Source organism: Carica papaya, chromosome 4 (genome assembly GCF_054855325.1).
Source record: "Carica papaya isolate Zhongbai chromosome 4, ASM5485532v1, whole genome shotgun sequence".
Taxonomy (NCBI): Eukaryota; Viridiplantae; Streptophyta; class Magnoliopsida; order Brassicales; family Caricaceae; genus Carica; species Carica papaya.
Window position 1 is genome coordinate 506,356 of NC_142312.1, and position 17,056 is coordinate 523,411.

General features: G+C 37.0%; 2 protein-coding genes across 4 annotated transcripts; one reads left to right on the forward strand and one right to left on the reverse strand.

The window, feature by feature from the left end:
* Positions 1 to 1,492: 1,492 nt before the first annotated feature.
* On the forward strand, positions 1,493 to 12,851 carry LOC110814338 (kinesin-like protein KIN-4A). 3 transcript variants are annotated; one of them, XM_088217090.1, is made up of 27 exons: positions 1,875 to 2,004; positions 2,917 to 3,218; positions 3,295 to 3,441; positions 3,529 to 3,678; positions 3,925 to 4,178; positions 4,857 to 5,044; positions 5,127 to 5,251; positions 5,685 to 5,721; positions 5,854 to 5,945; positions 6,090 to 6,200; positions 6,285 to 6,398; positions 6,613 to 6,706; positions 7,033 to 7,145; positions 7,741 to 7,839; positions 7,916 to 8,029; positions 8,118 to 8,234; positions 8,307 to 8,387; positions 8,837 to 8,908; positions 9,365 to 9,458; positions 9,530 to 9,561; positions 9,833 to 9,930; positions 10,026 to 10,124; positions 10,315 to 10,536; positions 11,127 to 11,289; positions 11,683 to 11,841; positions 11,911 to 12,225; positions 12,454 to 12,851. In XM_088217090.1, the coding sequence occupies exons 2-26, from the start codon at positions 3,132 to 3,134 to the stop codon at positions 12,130 to 12,132; spliced, it is 3,084 nt and encodes a 1,027-aa protein (XP_088073216.1). In that variant the 5' UTR covers positions 1,875 to 2,004; positions 2,917 to 3,131; the 3' UTR covers positions 12,133 to 12,225; positions 12,454 to 12,851. The 3 variants fall into 3 exon arrangements, with proteins under 3 accessions (XP_088073214.1, XP_088073215.1, XP_088073216.1); XM_088217088.1 differs by lacking the exon at positions 2,917 to 3,218 and having other exon boundaries at positions 1,493 to 2,004; XM_088217089.1 differs by lacking the exon at positions 2,917 to 3,218 and having other exon boundaries at positions 1,494 to 2,004; positions 11,920 to 12,225.
* A 499-nt stretch (positions 12,852 to 13,350) lies between these two features.
* LOC110814449 (Leucine-rich repeat protein kinase family protein) lies at positions 13,351 to 16,635 on the reverse strand. Its single transcript, XM_088217091.1, has 2 exons — positions 15,060 to 16,635; positions 13,351 to 14,151 (listed from the first exon to the last, which is right to left on the reverse strand). Exons 1-2 carry the CDS (start codon positions 16,519 to 16,521, stop codon positions 13,592 to 13,594), a joined length of 2,022 nt encoding a protein of 673 aa, XP_088073217.1. The 5' UTR covers positions 16,522 to 16,635; the 3' UTR covers positions 13,351 to 13,591.
* Between the last annotated feature and the right edge of the window lie 421 nt (positions 16,636 to 17,056).

A 17,056-nucleotide genomic window follows, 5' to 3' on the forward strand; every position in this document is an offset into this window, starting at 1 on the left:
AATTTAAGGAGATTAATTATAAAAGTCTGATAATAATTTGTTAATTAATCATGTCATAATTAGGTGCATTAACTTAATAATCCCTTCAAAAACAACATAAGTAGTCAAAGATCTAACAAATGAAGTAGCATTAATGAAGAGCTTTTGTTTTAATCATGATTTACTTTTATTATTGGACCATGAATATTAAAAAAAAAAATACGAGCAATTGAAAAAAAAAAATATTCATAATAAAATTAGCAATTAAAGAAAATATAGTGGTTCGATTTGAAAATAATTTGTTCGGAATTGTAAAAACTTTGATGAGAAAGACTAATTAAGATTGAAAATATTTTTATTAAGAAATTTCAACACTACTTTTAAAATCATCATCGATGTTAAAGTTTGAAATCACGCATAAATTAAAAGAAAAATAATGAATATTTTTTTTGATAAATAAAAAAAAAATTTAACCAATAATGAGTACGAGAAAAATGATAAATATTGAGAGTTTGAAAAATGAACAACTTATTTTTATTAATGAAAAATTTAGTATTTATAAACGAGATTTAATCTTGATTAACTATTATAAACTGATTAATTAAAAAACTAACATAAATAAATTCAACCATCTCATTACAACTATTTTAACAGTCGCTAACTATGCATGTTTGATATGAGTTTTAATTTACTATTAATTATTTTAAATTTTAAGATATATTTTACACGATGTTTAAATTTAAGATTATAAATTCAAACACATTTATTATTTACCCATTTGCATGAAAAAATAATTTTAAATACTAAAAAAAATTGAGTAGTTCGTCGTAAATTTAAAATTTTTAAGGTGAAATTATAAGTTTAGTTAAATTATTATAAGTTTAGTTAAATTTTATCTCATTTAAATTTCACAATTTTATTTTTTAGCTACACAAAATTGGAAAGTGATTTTTTATTCTTTGGGGAATGTTTATTAGAGATGTTGACACTCCTTAATTGCTTTTTTTTTTTTTATTAAATTAAGTCGAGATGTGGACACTTTATTAATATAATATTATAAGATACTAGTTATTATAATTAAAAAAAATGTAAATGTAGAGATTAACAAATAATTACATGTAACGAATATTATAAAGTATTTATAAGTTGAAGTTATATTATGTTATTGTGTATATTTCACTTGTAACACTAATTTAATAAATATATTTTTAATTAATTATTATGATGATATATGTTACCTAATTTATTTAGTAATTATAGTTTAAATTGAACTTAATTATGAACAATAATTAACATTTACGCGAGGCAAATAATTAATTTTTGTTGGTTGGATTTTAATAGTAAATTGTCTTAGTCATTAAATTGTTAGTAAAAATGTAAATATTATTCCAATATAAAAAGATGCACATTTAAAAAATTGACAGAAAATATTTAATTTAAATATTTTTAAACATGAAAAAAAAGAGCGAGGTTGGCGGAAGAAGTGTAAGACAGATACCTAGTTATATCAAAACGCCACCGTTGTGGTCATTTTTTGGGCAATGCCCTTCTCCCTCTCTCTCCATCTGTCTCTCTCTGCAAACAGTAGCTGCCGTATGACCTGTGAGCAGTGAAAAAGAAGGAAAGTGATGGCGGTGGTTGTCGCTGCAGTTACATTCTATTCCCTTCTGGTACTCTTCTTTTCAAACTAACTAATCTAATCATCCGAACACACCGTTATACATTACCGAACACCAAACTCTCTCTCTCTCTCTCTCTCCACCTAGCTTCCGTTGCTGCGTCATTTTCTTCATCATCATAATCCTCCTCAACTGATCCGATAATGAGGCGCTGATCTTCTTCTCTCCACGACTTACTATCACTCTCTTTCTTCTCTTTTTCTCTCCGTTTGCTATTTGCTTCATGGAGTCGTTTTCCTCGGAGAATTGTTGTGTGAAAGTTGCACTTCACATACGGCCATTAATCGCCGACGAGCGTGCTCAAGGGTGTAAAGAATGCGTAACGGTTACACCTGGGAAACCTCAGGTAAGCTCCTCTACGTTTCTTACAATTCAGTCCTTGATGACATGCTAAAACGGTTAGTGTGTTTCTTATTCTGATTTTTCTGGTCGGTTCGTATCTAGGATTTTGTTCACCGAGCTGAAAGTATGTGTTTATTTCTGTTTTTGGTTCATATAGAACTGATTGAATAGATTTGTCGGGGATTAATTACTACTGGTACTTTGTTTGGCAGTCTCTTCATTTTTTTAGTGTCTCGTAAAAACTGTAGAACTGTTTGCCTCAACGTGTATTTTATTTTATTTGCTTTGGTTTTTACGAAATTGAACTTCCATGAGAGAACAATATTATGTACTTTCGATTTGATAGGCTGTGTTTTATTTTGATTCGACTTCATATTATATACTTGCTTACCATTTTTCAATACCCAGTTAATTCTTTTCCCTACATATTCTGATCAATTCATGAAAAAGTTTCTGTATCTGTCAGAAATGGAGCGTTCTTTATTGCGATTCGATTTTTTGACTTGGTTTTTGATCTTTCTGTCACTGAGCTGGATTGGTGAAAAACTACTGATGAGGGAGCTGGATTCTAGACTTTCATTGGGTGCAAAGAATTTTTGTGTTTTGCAAATACCTCTAGTCTATAAGAAGACTGTCTCTTATTTAAAATATGACCAGAGATGTGAAGACTAATGTTTGCTTCCTCCTTAAAAGGGATATATATCTACTGATATGTAACTGATGTACAATTCTATGGTTATATGTACACAATCTTTTGTATTGTTCTACACATCCACTATACACGAGAGAATTTATTCATGAATTGTACATGGTATAGAACTTAAACTTTATACAACTAAGCTCCTTACAATATTTTGAACGTCTGCTACTATGGCTTTGTTCTTGTGTCACTGTCACCCCTTCTTTGCCATGAAAGCATGGTGGACGAGAACTGTCAGAGTGTGTAGCAACATTTGCTACAATGCGTTTGTCCTTGTGTCACACCTTTCTTCACTTGTAACGAAAGCATGGTGGATGAAAAATGGGGGATCTGATTCTGGCGTGTGTGAGTAACTGGCTACAAGATTAAAGGGGAAAAAATATTTTCCTCAAGACAGATGCAAGATATAGAATCTAAATTCATGTATACACATGCCCCCCACCCCTTCACGTACATCACCAACACCCCCGCCCCTCTTCCCTCGGCCCCCCAGCCAACCCCCTTCCGCACACACATTGGTGAGAACTAAGATGTTTTCTTTTTGAACTTTTGGCTTCCATAAGATCTTTTCAAAACCTTATTTACTATGTGCAGGTACAAATTGGTACACATTCCTTCACATTTGATTATGTGTATGGAAATGATGGTTCCCGGTCATCTGGAATGTTTGAAGAATGTGTCCTTCCCCTTGTCGATGGTTTGGTCCAAGGTTACAATGCTACTGTACTCGCTTATGGTCAGGTAATGTTTATATTGTGCAAAATCTACACTAACCAGTTTCATTTAGTCATCATTTCAATTAGCAATTGATATATTCAAGTGCTGCAGACAGGATCTGGGAAGACATATACTATGGGGACTGGATTGAGAGATGGTTGCCAAACAGGACTGATTCCTCAAGTTATGAGTGCACTATTCAACAAAATTGAAACATTGAAGAATCAAACAGAATTTCAGTTACATGTTTCTTTTATAGAGGTATTCTACTGCTATCTGACAGATTTGGTTCAAACTCAGAATTCTGTACTTGTATCCAATGAACCCAAAAGGTGGGAGGAATGCTGGACAGCTTACATGATACACTGAAGGGATCATTTGAATCAGGCCAATCTTAAGAATATTATCAGGAATTGGCAACATAACAAGATGTTCTCATAATTTGTTATTTCTAAAGATTTCTCTTTCTTCATTTCATATATTTAATTAAGAGTTTTTGGTTTCAAGATTTTTAAAGAAGAAGTGAGGGACTTGCTTGATTCTGTATCTGTAAACAAATCCTCAACTGCTAATGGACATGCTGGAAAAGTTTCTGTTCCTGGAAGGCCACCGATTCAAATTCGTGAATCATCAAATGGAGTAATAACATTAGCAGGGACAACTGACGTTGCTGTTGCTACACTGCAAGAAATGGTGGCTTGCTTGGAGCAAGGATCCTTAAGTAGGGCAACTGGGAGTACAAATATGAACAACCAGTCAAGGTAAACCTTGAAATTACCACCTTTAATCTCTGCCTAAATGCAACTAGGAGAGTTAGAATTTGGATGATGTAGCAGTTCTATCCCAGAGGTTTTTCACTGTCTAACTTATAATTTTGAGATTTTTGGGCTAGAAAACTTTGTAAGGCTGGTCTGAATTCTAGTACTGTAATAATTGGCTAAGTTTCAGAGATCATTTCTAAACATCTTATGTTATTTTTTACGCTTTCTGAAGTTTTAAAGCAGCTCCATTATGTTTCTTTTTAACAGAAACCTATGGTATAATAGAAAATGTGAGAATAATCTTCGGTGAAAAAATGTGAAAAACCTTTTACCCCGTGAAAGGAAGCATAACTAACTTTAGGAGATCGATGTACATGTAGTGGTTCTACTTCTAATTGTTGAATTTTGTACAGTACATAGATTTTCTGTTTTTGCATTAGCTTAACTTCCTTTTTCTTCTGGTACATGTAATTTCAAGCATGAATAGCTGTATATTTGGGCATACTGAGCTTAATAGTGGGATTATATGCTAAGGCTGTGATGTGCTTGGTCACTAATTTGCTTGACATTTAAATTGAAGTGATAAATTATATGCTAAGAGCTTATTTCATGTTTGTAACTTACTGCTAAATCTTCCTAACCTAGTGGCATGTGATTCCTTCTGCATGATTGCAAAAGTCGCTCCCATGCCATCTTCACGATCACATTGGAACAGATGCGCAAGATCCATTCAGCTTCCTCAGTTGATGACACTCCAGATGAGGACATGGGGGAGGAATACTTTTGTGCTAAGCTCCATTTAGTAGATCTTGCTGGATCAGAACGAGCTAAAAGAACTGGGTCAGATGGTCTTCGTCTGAAAGAAGGTTGGTAAATGCTTCTCACTTAATATATACCTGAGTCAATGATACCAATGGTTACAAATATCCTGCTTATCATGATGAACAGGAATTCACATTAATAGGGGGCTTCTTGCACTTGGTAATGTTATAAGTGCACTTGGGGATGAGAAAAAGCGGAAAGAAGGTGCACATGTTCCATACCGCGACAGCAAACTGACTCGACTCCTGCAGGTTAGAGGCTTGATAGTGCACCATGAAGTTGTGCATCTAAGTTTCTTCCTGATTTCTTCCTGAAATTTGCATTGGCTATTGATATGGTGACCTTACGACATTTTTTTTTTCTTTTTATTCTGTGGCTTTGTCAATCATAAGTATTTTTTGCCATCTATTTTTTAGATTTTTTTTTCAAAATATTTCACTAAGGAAAGAACAACAGTTTCTAGCTTATTTAGAGATTTACCATTTACTGATGTGTTGGTGAATAGCTGTTATTTGCTAGAAAGGATGATCATATACAATTGTTGGTTGATAATGGTCTTAAAATTCCTTTTGTGGGGCTTGACGAGATTTAAGAGTGATTTGTTACATCTATCAGTCTCTCCAATAAGGAAGCTATCGTATCTGGTTATTTTTTTAAACAAAATCTGTTTTTGCATTTTGGCAGGATTCCCTTGGTGGGAACAGCAGAACTGTAATGATAGGTAAACTTTTAAGTGATATTGTTTTCACCCTTGAAACACACACGACAATCATTCCTTGGATGGTTAGTTTGAGTAAAACTCTAGGGTTTTTCTGTTTCCTGATATGGACAGCAAATTTCATTTTTCTTCCAGCTTGTATCAGCCCTGCTGACATCAATGCTGAGGAAAGTCTCAACACTCTCAAGTATGCAAATCGTGCTCGCAATATTGAGAATAAGCCTGTTGTAAGTACTTATATGACTTTCCTATGGCCATATTAGGAGTTGTAACTAGTGCCTTTAGCCAAATGTTGATTGGATCTTCGTAGTCTTTGTGTTTTACATCCTAGCAGGCAGGAGCAAATACAAATCATATATTTTTCTGCACAGGTTAATAGAGATGTTATATCTAATGAGATGCAAAGAATGCGTCAGCAGCTAAGCTTCTTACAGGCAGAGCTTTGTGCTCGTGGAGGAGAAGCCCAATCGGATCAGATACTGGTACCTGACTTCTGTCAAACTCAATGGAGAACTTGTGAGTTGGTTGATAGCAGTTCAGAATATATAAAGTTGTTGGTTTTACAGGTTCTCAAGGAAAAGGTTGCTTGGCTGGAGGCTTCCAATGAGGATCTTTGTCGAAAACTTCATGAATATCGCAGTAGATGTGCCGTCATAGAGCAATGTGAAATTGATGCCCAAGTATTTCTCTATAAACAATTCTCCTTCATCGTTTTCCTCATTTCTTCGTTTTTCCCTTGATAAATATTTTTCTTCTGACTTGTGGATTGGGATGTCAATAATTTTCTTCAATACTAGCAAACCAGAGTTGTTCCTTTGTAACAATAATGTGCTCATGTACAGCTGCTTGATATGACTGTTAGTTAATTTATACTCTTTTCTATTTGTCTCACAGGAAGAAAAAGTCTATTTTTCAAAAAGTGATGGACTTAAGAGGGGTTTTCAGAGCATAGATTCATCTGATTATCAAATGAGTGGAACCACATCGGGTAAAATGCTTAGTCAACTTGTATGAACCATCATTAAATAATGCTTGAAGTAGACTTGATTAAGATCCAGGAGGTGCATAGAAAAGATGCTCATTGCTTATGACTATCCTGGCTTTTTGCATTTTATTTACTCCTTTTTCCTGACGTTTTGGATGTGAGGAAAAGTGGGTGTTGAGCGCATGGATCTGTGGAATACTACCTTCTTTTGGCTGTAGCTCTATTTATTAGAAATAGACTGCATCACTTGCATTTTTCCTGTTCCCCTTTCGCAGTCTCCTTTCTTCTTCCTTAGTATTATTAATTTTCAGGCGTGATTGCTTCTGCAGGTGAAAATTCTAAGGAAGTTGATGAAGTGGCAAAAGAATGGGAGCATGCACTCCGGCGGAATACCATGGACAAAGAATTGCATGAGCTAAACAAACGTTTAGAGGAGAAAGAGGTCTGCTCTGTGCACTTGCTTATATGCAGCCAGAATTTTACTTGGTCAATTAATCAATCCTCAAAAAGAATAATTATCAGTTCCAAAGAACGTGTCTATATTTTGTGAGACAAAAGTAATTGTTTTCTGTATAGGATTTCCTAGGACATTATTCATGCAAAACCTTCAGGTGTGACAAAAACTGCGGAAATCCTAATTAGTGATGTAGTACTTCGGACATTCCTTTTCTTCAAGAAAATTCCATACTGCCCTTTTCTTGATGTTTATAAGGCACTTACGAAAGTATTCTAGTTGATTTTTAGCCAGTCTTGAGGAGTGGGATTTATAACCACTAGATGACAGTTGATATATGAGCTGTAGATCTTGGAAAATAATGTTCTTGGATCGTGAATTCCGTTGTCATCAAGTTGGTGAGGATAAGCATAGTGTTCAGAAAGGCTGATTGCCACAAGGCCTTATTTAATTTCAGTATCTTCTAACAAAGAGTAGTATTTAGTAAAGTTCTATACATCTCATAGAAAATGCATCTATTCAGGGAGAATTTATGACTTTGCCTCATTCCATGGCTAAGGCAGGCTTTTAACTCTTTCTGCAGGCTGAGATGAGACTTTTTGGAGTTGATGACACTGAAGCTCTCAAGTTACACTTCAAGAAGAAAATTATGGAACTCGAAGCGGAGAAGAGAATTGTACAGGTCAATTTGAATCACTGAATTTTTTAATTTTACAATACCTACAAGTGATGACTGATGTTGTATGGTGCGACTGCAGCAAGAGAGAGACCATTTATTGGCTGAAGTTGAAAACCTTGCAGCTAATTCTGATGGGCACACCCACAAAGCACAGGAGATTCATGTACAAAAACTGAAAGCACTTGAGGCACAGGTGATACTGTAAATTCTCTTATTGTCATTCTGTTGTCATGACCTACTATTCTTGCTTGATTCTCTAAAACTTGCATCATCAAAGCCAGATTTTGGATCTTAAGAAGAAACAAGAAAGCCAGGTTGAATTGTTGAAGCAAAAGCAAAGAAGTGATGAGGCAGCAAAGCGTTTGCAAGCTGAAATACAGTGTACTAAGGCTCAAAAGGTTGATTAAGTTAAGATTTTATTATTACTCAAATTTGGGTTAGCTTAAGTTTTCTTTGGTCTCCATTTACAGGTTCAGTTACAGCATAAGATAAAACAAGAAGCAGAACAATTTCGACAATGGAAGGCCTCTCGTGAGAAGGAATTGCTGCAGGTGCTTCACGTTCTTTTGACACTACAATCTGTATCTACAGAAGAAATCGTTCTTCATAAACCTATTTGTGTGTGTTTTCTGATACTGTCTTAAAACAGAGATCTTTAGTGGCACAATTTTCATGGAAGTTTGCATGATTCTTCATACATTCTTGGGCTCCATGCCATGTCATAAATTGCATTGGGTGCATTCAGTCTTAAAAAATGCCTATCTGACATCCGAGCTCTCTCTATTTTCTATGCATTTCAAGAAACCTTCACTGATGCATTTCTCTAGCTAGCCAAGTCTCCTTACTGATTATTAGAATCATGGTGTTTTCATCTTTCTATTTAGTTCTTCTTTGTGATAATATTGGTATTCCCACTTAACTCTGCTATGTATTTGATTAACTATGTCATTGCAATGCATCTTAATGTTTTTGTTACTTGTTTTTAATTGCTGTTGAACAGCTCAAGAAGGAAGGCAGGAGAAATGAATATGAAAGACACAAACTTGAAGCCCTTAATCAACGTCAGAGAATGGTAAAGATAATAAATAGAAACATTCAATAAATAGATACTTCTATTATTTTTATTTCAAAAAAATTATAAATAGAAACATTCAATAGAGCTGTTTAAAATGTCAGTTCTAATAACATGGATGTGGAGTGTGCTCTGTTCAGCACCTGTAAGTTTTAAGTAATGATGCCGGCGTGTATTGTGGTGGTTGTTAATATTCTTCATTTTCCTATTGTCATCCTGTTGTTGGAAAAAAAAGAAATTGGATAACATTTGGGAAGATGTGAACCAAAGTCATTGAATCAGACGGACTTCAACTTTCGTATCCAGTTGTCAATGGGAAACATGAAAGGGGGAAATAATTGTGATGCATTCATGTTTGTGGTGTCTTATGTTTTCTAAACTTGCATTCGCACATCTTTTACAATATTCAAAGTGTTCCTATAAAATGATGAAGAAAATATACAACTCTTTTCTCAGGTTCTGCAAAGGAAGACAGAGGAGGCAGCAATGGCGACCAAAAGGCTAAAGGAGTTGTTGGAAGCCCGCAAATCTTCTGGACGTGACAACTCAGGTAACTGCTTGAAGTTATTGTTTTTAAAGAAATTCTTTTTTTTTTTCTAATTATTCCTCTGTCTCTTTCAGTTAATTCCAATGGGCATACACCAAATGGACAGGTATATTTGTGTTTCCATCTCGGTGCTGTATGTTATTTGGGAGTCAGCAATAATAGTACGAATTTAACTGCTGTACGAACTCTGCGTTTAACCACCTTGAGAGATCTACAACATACCACCCTATACTTATTGTCAATGTATTTGTGCTTTGGAATTTTTTTCTCTTCCTTTCTGAGCTTGTTCCTTATCCAACAGAGGTCTCATTTCTTACTATGACTGTTTATGTGGGAAAGGTGTTCTGACACATTTTAACTTTGATTTGCATTTATAGAGCAATGAAAAATATCTACAAAAGTGGCTTGATCATGAGCTAGAAGTCTTGGTAAATGTACATGAAGTTCGTTTTGAGTTTGAGAAGCAAAGCCAAGTGTATGTGTATAATACTTTGTAATCTTTTGTTCTTAGTACCCTACAAAACTTTCTATGATGTATTACAATTGCTTTATCACTCAACTTGCTTGTAGGCAAGCTACCTTGGCTGAGGAGTTAGCCCTTTTGAAGCAAGCAGATGAGGTTTCTTCAAATGAATGTAGTCCCCAGCGAGCACAGAACAAACATTCAAGGCATGCACAATGGCCTTATATATTGAATTCATTTGCTTTTAGCCATTTATGAAAATCAGTATGAGTGAAATGCTGGGGTATTTTGTTAACTGAAAATATAAAAGTGATAATGGAGGGCACAACTATTTTGGCCTCTTTGATTGAGTATTTACTCTTGTTCTCACAAGTTTTATGTTTCATAATTGATTAGATTGTTGTCCATGTCACCTACTGTAAGAATGGCAAGAATAGCTTCTTTAGAGAACATGCTGAACATGTCCTTGAATGCCCTCAATGCAATGGCTTCACAACTTTCTGAGGCAGAAGAAAGAGAGCGTGCTGTACATGGACGTGGACGTTGGAATCACATTCGCTCAATTGGAGATGCTAAGAACTTGCTTCAGCATATGTTTAATGCTACCGCAGAAGCAAGGTACTTGTAAAACCTAGTGGAAAACCTTTTTCTTGGGTTGTCTCATTTTTGTGCTTCACTTTCAAAAATTATATGCATAAAATTTTTGCTCTTCTTTTTGTTTTTAATTTTTTCAAAAATAGTTAATTAAAAAAAATAATTTATGTAATCGGTCAGTTTTACAGAGAAAGCGAAAGTGCTTTCAAGGAAAATATCAAACTACGATTGCTTTGAAAGGCATGTTGCTTCCTTCCACCTTTATGAGGTTCACTATGCTGACCCCGCTAATTCATTCAATTATCAATGTTAATTTTTTTTTATTTTCTGGTGACACAATATTATTTCAAATATTTCTTTTCTTCTTGGTCTTCTTGAGTCTTTTTGAGGTTGAAAATCTAACCCTCCTTTAAGCTTCAATTCATAAGGTGAACATGCTTCAAGAATCAATTATAACACAGATGTCAAATAGGACGGTTTTTTAGTTTGAAACCCAATGCAGAGTTGGCATGATGTGCAATATCATAGGAGGATATTTCTTCTTCCTGAACATAGATTACTTCACATGTTTGCTGTGTAAGATTTATTAGTCTGGTACCTTTTTGTGTCAACAGGTACCAAGTTTGGGAAAAAGGCAGGGAAATTAAAGACATGAAAGAGCAATTGAATGAGCTTACAACTTTACTGCGGCAAAGTGAAGCCCAGAGAAAAGAGCTCATCAAGGAGCAAAAGATGAGCGAACAAGCAGCAGCCGTAACCTTGTCTGCATCAGCTTTGGTGAGATAACCTACCCAATCAATCAGTGTTTCATTTTTCCCTATGCAGTACAGCAATCGTCTGTTTTCTCTGCTAAAACTCATAGAACACACTGGTACTTTTCTTTGAACCGCACATAGAGATTTAAAATGCCAAGGACTGGGTAGTAGTGTTACATTCTAATATGGCTGAATTATTCTAATGGAGTTTGGAACAGTATTTGGCTAAGTAATATTCGTTAACTTCTTGTATCCAGTATTCATCTGCAGCCATATCATAAAGTTTCTTGAACATCTAAAAAATGGATTTCTTTTGAACCATATGATAGAAGTGCCATAAGCAAGATATTTAAACTTGAGAATTCATCTCTCATTCCTATATGTGATTCATTTGCTTAATTTTGACTGGAATCAGCAAACACACTCACGCACATCATCGAAACACTATGCGGATGAAATGAGTAGACCCCTATCTCCTATGTCACTTCCCGCACCTAAGCAACTCAAGTTTACACCTGGGATAGTAAATGGATCAATCAGTGAGTCAGCATCATTCCTAGACCATACACGAAAGGTGGTTTTCCTACTTGCTGCTATATTTTTTATGTGGCTTTTCTGCTTGTTTAATAAGTTGAAGTGTCAGTGGATACAGATGGTACCTGTTGGACAGTTGTCAATAAAAAAACTAGCAGCCGTAGGTCAAAGTGGGAAACTTTGGCGGTGGAAAAGGAGTCATCATCAGTGGCTACTTCAGTTCAAGTGGAAGTGGCAGAAGCCCTGGAAACTCTCAGAATGGATTAAGCACAGCGATGAGACAATCATGAGATCAAGGCCTCGCCGACATGCTCTGGTTGATATTATATGACAACATCTATGCACTAGCTTTCTTTATCCTGTACATATATGACAGCCATGTATGGTCTGACACAAAGCAGGGCAAGGTCACGAGTTATTGCAGGTAATCATTTGACTGGAATCTTGTTGACTCAATATCAGAAAACAGAGTTCATTTCTGCAGCAAAGCCTAAGTTCATTGAATTACAGTAACAAGTCCTAACTTACATTCAATTGACAAATTTTATCGGCCATGCTAAAATTTCTCTACCAAGCCAATTTGTCTTGCAGCATATCTTCTTCTTTCACGAATGAAGTTTCGTTTCTAAATATTCAGTTTCTTTCTTGCCAGAGGTGCAGGCTTGTTTGTAAATAGGCAAGAGAAGCTTGGTGTTGTTTTTGTCCTTAAGGCTAACACTTCGGCGAGATGGATAAATTTTCTGCATTGAAGCAACTTGTCGGACTGGATCACCAAAGTTCTACAATGCAGTAGAAGTTTGATTAAGCATGAAAGCATAAGGTGAAAGTAAATTTGCTCTCTGATGCTGCTGTATTCTGTGGTATTCAGTTTCTCTTTTTTTTTCTTTTTGCTCCATTGATTTTGGATATGATGAAAGAGGAAAGTTCATCTCTTGTGTATGAAGTTTTTGTCCTTTATATATGCATATTTTATCTTTTCTGTAAATATTATCAATTTGTGAAGATTGGTCTTACCATATAATTCATAATTTTGTGCCTGTCTTTTGCTTATGTTATGAACTTGAATATACTCAAATTCTTATTTGCGGGCACTGTTATGGTGCCTTGCAAGCATCACACCTTGCTCAAACATTTTATCGTATTAATTAAATAATTGTGCAATGATCCCTCGAATTTTATAATAACCAGAACACAATATTGTGTAATTACTACACAATTTCACTGACTTACTATTGAATGGTAGTAGACAATTACTTCGGAGCATGATACATAGAAAATTTTTCAATGTGACTGTACAATGTTCGGAGTGAAAGAAAATCAAGAATGGAGATAAACTCAATTTGGGTAGCTTTTAAGAATAGACCCCTATCTCTTATTCTATAGCTTCTCATATAATAGCCTTCACTCAGAACGCAGTTGTTCCCACCACATTCCTGCAAACTACCTTTCTGAAATGGACTAGATTGTGTGAACGTGCGGTTCTGGAGTCAAAAATACCAGTCTGTGCCTAGGCAGCATTTTCTTGAATAAGCACTTTACTGCTTAAAAATTACTTCAGCCTGAAAACTCTAAGTAATTTTGTTAGATTGTTTTTCCTCTGTACAATTATGTTGAAAGATACGAATACAACTTTATCCGTGTAAGAATTTGAACAAAAAAACATTCAGCTTAAGTTTGCAAAAGCTCACAATTTTCGCCTTCCATAATTTCTCATTCCCTCCCAATAATTTGCAATGTCGATTTTCTTCTATGCACTATTAAGTTAGAAAGTGGGATAAAAAAAAAAACCCCTAAGAGTATCCAAATGACCCACCATCCTCTGCTGTTACCGTCTCCTTTATCTTCTGTACCATCTTCAAAACTTGCCACATTGCTGGCCTCTGTTCCGGCGACGTGACACTACAAATGCTAGCAACCTCTGTCAGCATCCCAAGGCGATCACTTTCTGCACCGTCGTCTTCTCTCGCTGCTCTCACCCAATCGAGCAGATCATCGGGCGCAAGGAAAGGATGCTGCGATGGATGTTTACCAGTCAGGAGTTCCAGCAATAGAATTCCAAAGGAGTAGACATCAGACTTCGGGGTGATCCGAAAGGAGGCCTTTCGGGTCTCGGGTGCTTTGTAGGCTAAACAGTCAGGGTCTTCAATGATGGAAGAGTCTGCTATGATGGAGAGGCAGCAGTCTGTAATGCAGGCCTCGAAGTCGGCACCAAGGAGGACATTCGAGGATTTGAGGTTGCCGTGGATAAGCCTTGAAGCTTGGTGAATGTAAGCAAGACCCTGTGCTACATCTTCTGCTATCTTCAAGCATGATGTCCAATGTAGTGGTTTTGCCCTTGAAGATCTTGATCCTGCTCGATATCATTTGCATAATTTGCTTATGTTTTGTTATAGTAATTAAACAATATAAACACACTAAATACCACAGTGATATATCAAAAATGCTAATCACACCAGTATACTTATAATCTCATGAAAACCGCTGAATGCACGAAATTTCTTGTTGTGTTATATAATATCATGAAAATCACGTTCCCATGTGGGCATATATTAAAATTATACTTTATGCATTAATAACTCTCTCTATCAATTCGAAGTCACATGAAATTTTTCTGGGGAAAAAAATCAAACACCATACCCCAAAAAGAAGAAGCAACAGATATACAACCCTGCAACTCCCAACTCGACAAATCTGCAAGGACAACTGAACTGTCACGTGCAATTTACATACTCTCGAGTTTTCTTGCCTGTCTGATCGAAAAATTTCCTTTTATTATTAATGTTATTATCATTATCTTTTCTTGTGTGGTGTAAGAAAAATGTCGGTAATGCGAAAAGAAGCCCTGCTCCTCAAAAGCTGCGGCGCTCTTTTCAGCATAACTCTCGGCGCCATAACTTATCGCGTTTGCAGCCAATCATATATCTCCACGTCACTGTCGCATATTATCCGTTCTGGGTCCCACTTGGCTATGTGAGAATACAACAGTCAACCGTCTCTCTTGGTCAACACAAATGGCCACGTCGGATTCTCATTTCACGCGCGTGCCTTCCGGTTGCCAATCAGCAACAACGAAGCCAATTTACTTTTTCAAAATAAATAAAAATAAAATACTCTGGTAGAAAGGGTAACTCGGGGTCGACTCACTGAGTGATTAAATTAAAAACCGAGAGAAGAAAACAGGAGACTTGAACGGCGGGGAAGCAAAATTATCAGAGCTTAAACTAAAATCAAACTCAAGCAGATGAATGAATAGAATACCGTGAATTAGATTGAAGAGACTGCCGTTGGGTTGAAAATCGTAGATGATAAGCCTTTCTCCTTTAGCCTGGAAGTAGGCACGAAGTGGCACCAGATTCGGGTGTCTTAGCTCGCCGACTGCTTCCATGTGTTGCTCAAACGCTTCGCTGCTCGTAATGGCCGTCTTGTTGGCATCCAGCCTCTTCACTGTCACGATCAGCTGGTTATCTAGCACCGCCTTGTACGTCGTACCCACAGTACCTCTTCCCAGCAACTCCGCCGACGCCCTCATTAGTTGCTCCATTGTGTACCCCTCCGCTTCTCCAGCGCAGAACACCAGATTCCCGCTTCTAGGCACCCCTTTTGCCGGTTCATGAACTTGAATCTTGATCGCTTTCTCCTGTTGTGTTTCCTTGCTCTGTCCTATGACTCCCGTTTCGTTCATCGAGGTTTCGGGATACAAGCCTCCATGATCAGGATCTTGCACTGTGCTTACCTCCTTCGGGTTTGCTTCTTTCATGTTAGCTTTACGTTGTTTCTTCACGACGAATGCGAAGATGCAGAGAAGGATTACGATTACCACAGCTAATCCAACGGCGAAACCAAGAACGAGACCGTTTCTTTTATGCTTCTTCGGCGACGGCGGAGGCAAAATGACTAATCCGCTGCTCCTCGATTGTTCGCTCTGCCCGAGTGGCGGTCCCTGCGACGATGAGGCGGTATTTGGCGATTCAAAGAAAGGCGAGCGGGAATTGCATGCTCGGTTGATGATCTCTCCGCAGAGGCCAGGGTTCAATGAGAACGCCGTCATATCGAACCGCAAGAGCGTAGGCGTCACCGGTATTGGCCCGGTGAGGTTGTTACCGGACACATTGAAGGCAACAAGAAACGACTGATTCAGCGGCGGAACCGTCCCGTTAAAGCGGTTGAACTCGAGCTTGAGCGAATTGAGCCGGGACAAACCCGTAATCTCGAGCGGAATCGAACCGGTGAGGTTATTGTAGGAGAGATCAAGAGTGGTTAATCGATGGAGGGCGAGAATGGGAAAAGGGAAGAAGCCAGAGAAGTTGTTATGACTTAAAAAGAGTGACTTAAGGTTGAAGAGAGAGGAGAGGTCCGGAATCGGACCGCACAGCGAGTTGTTCTTTAAACTGAGGATACGGAGCTGGTCGAGCCGAGCCACAGTGTCCGTGGGAAAGATCCCACGTAGGCCGAAGCTCTGGAGGACGAAGCGTACCACACGGCCCTGAGCGCACTTCACACCTTGCCACTGGCAGTAGTCGAAATGCTCGTTCAGCGTGTAGAGCAGCTTGTTGTCTAGGTCAGCTTTGTGCTTGAAGGAGAGCAGCGAAACGGCGTCGCTTGGGACGAAATAGCTGGCCGTCAAAGCCGCTGGCGGCGGGGGAGCATGTTTCGCGCGACCAGTCCCAACGACGGCGGATGAGAGGAGGAGAGAGAGGAGAAGAAAAGCGGGCAGCGGCATTTTGGGATTGAAAAGTGTTCACTGCATCTTCGATTTTGGGGTGTTTGGTTTTGTGTGAGGTTTTGTTGCGGAGCAGCTGGACATCTCCTGCTGCGGGCGCTACAGAGCATCACGTGAAAGTAGGGCATGGGGCAGCCATTTTGACAGTGAAGCGCGTGACATTCATATTTAATTAATTTATTTATTTTTTAAATAATTATTTATGAAATTCGTTATTAATTTACATTGTGATTATATTAATATTTTTTTTAATTGTAATTAAATACAACATTAAAGTTTGGCAGTCGGGTATAAACTGTATAATTACTTATTTCTATTCAGTTTTAGAAAATTAAGTGTATATATTAATCAAACATTATCAAATTTATGTACTTTATCAATTATTAAATTATATAATATGCTATTTTAATAATTAAATTTACTATTAATCCGTGACAAAATAATTACTCAAGGACAATTAGAGTACTATATTGTTTCTCGTGGGGCTAGAGGGCAGGATTCAATACAAAATAAAATTAAGGTTTTTAAAATAAAA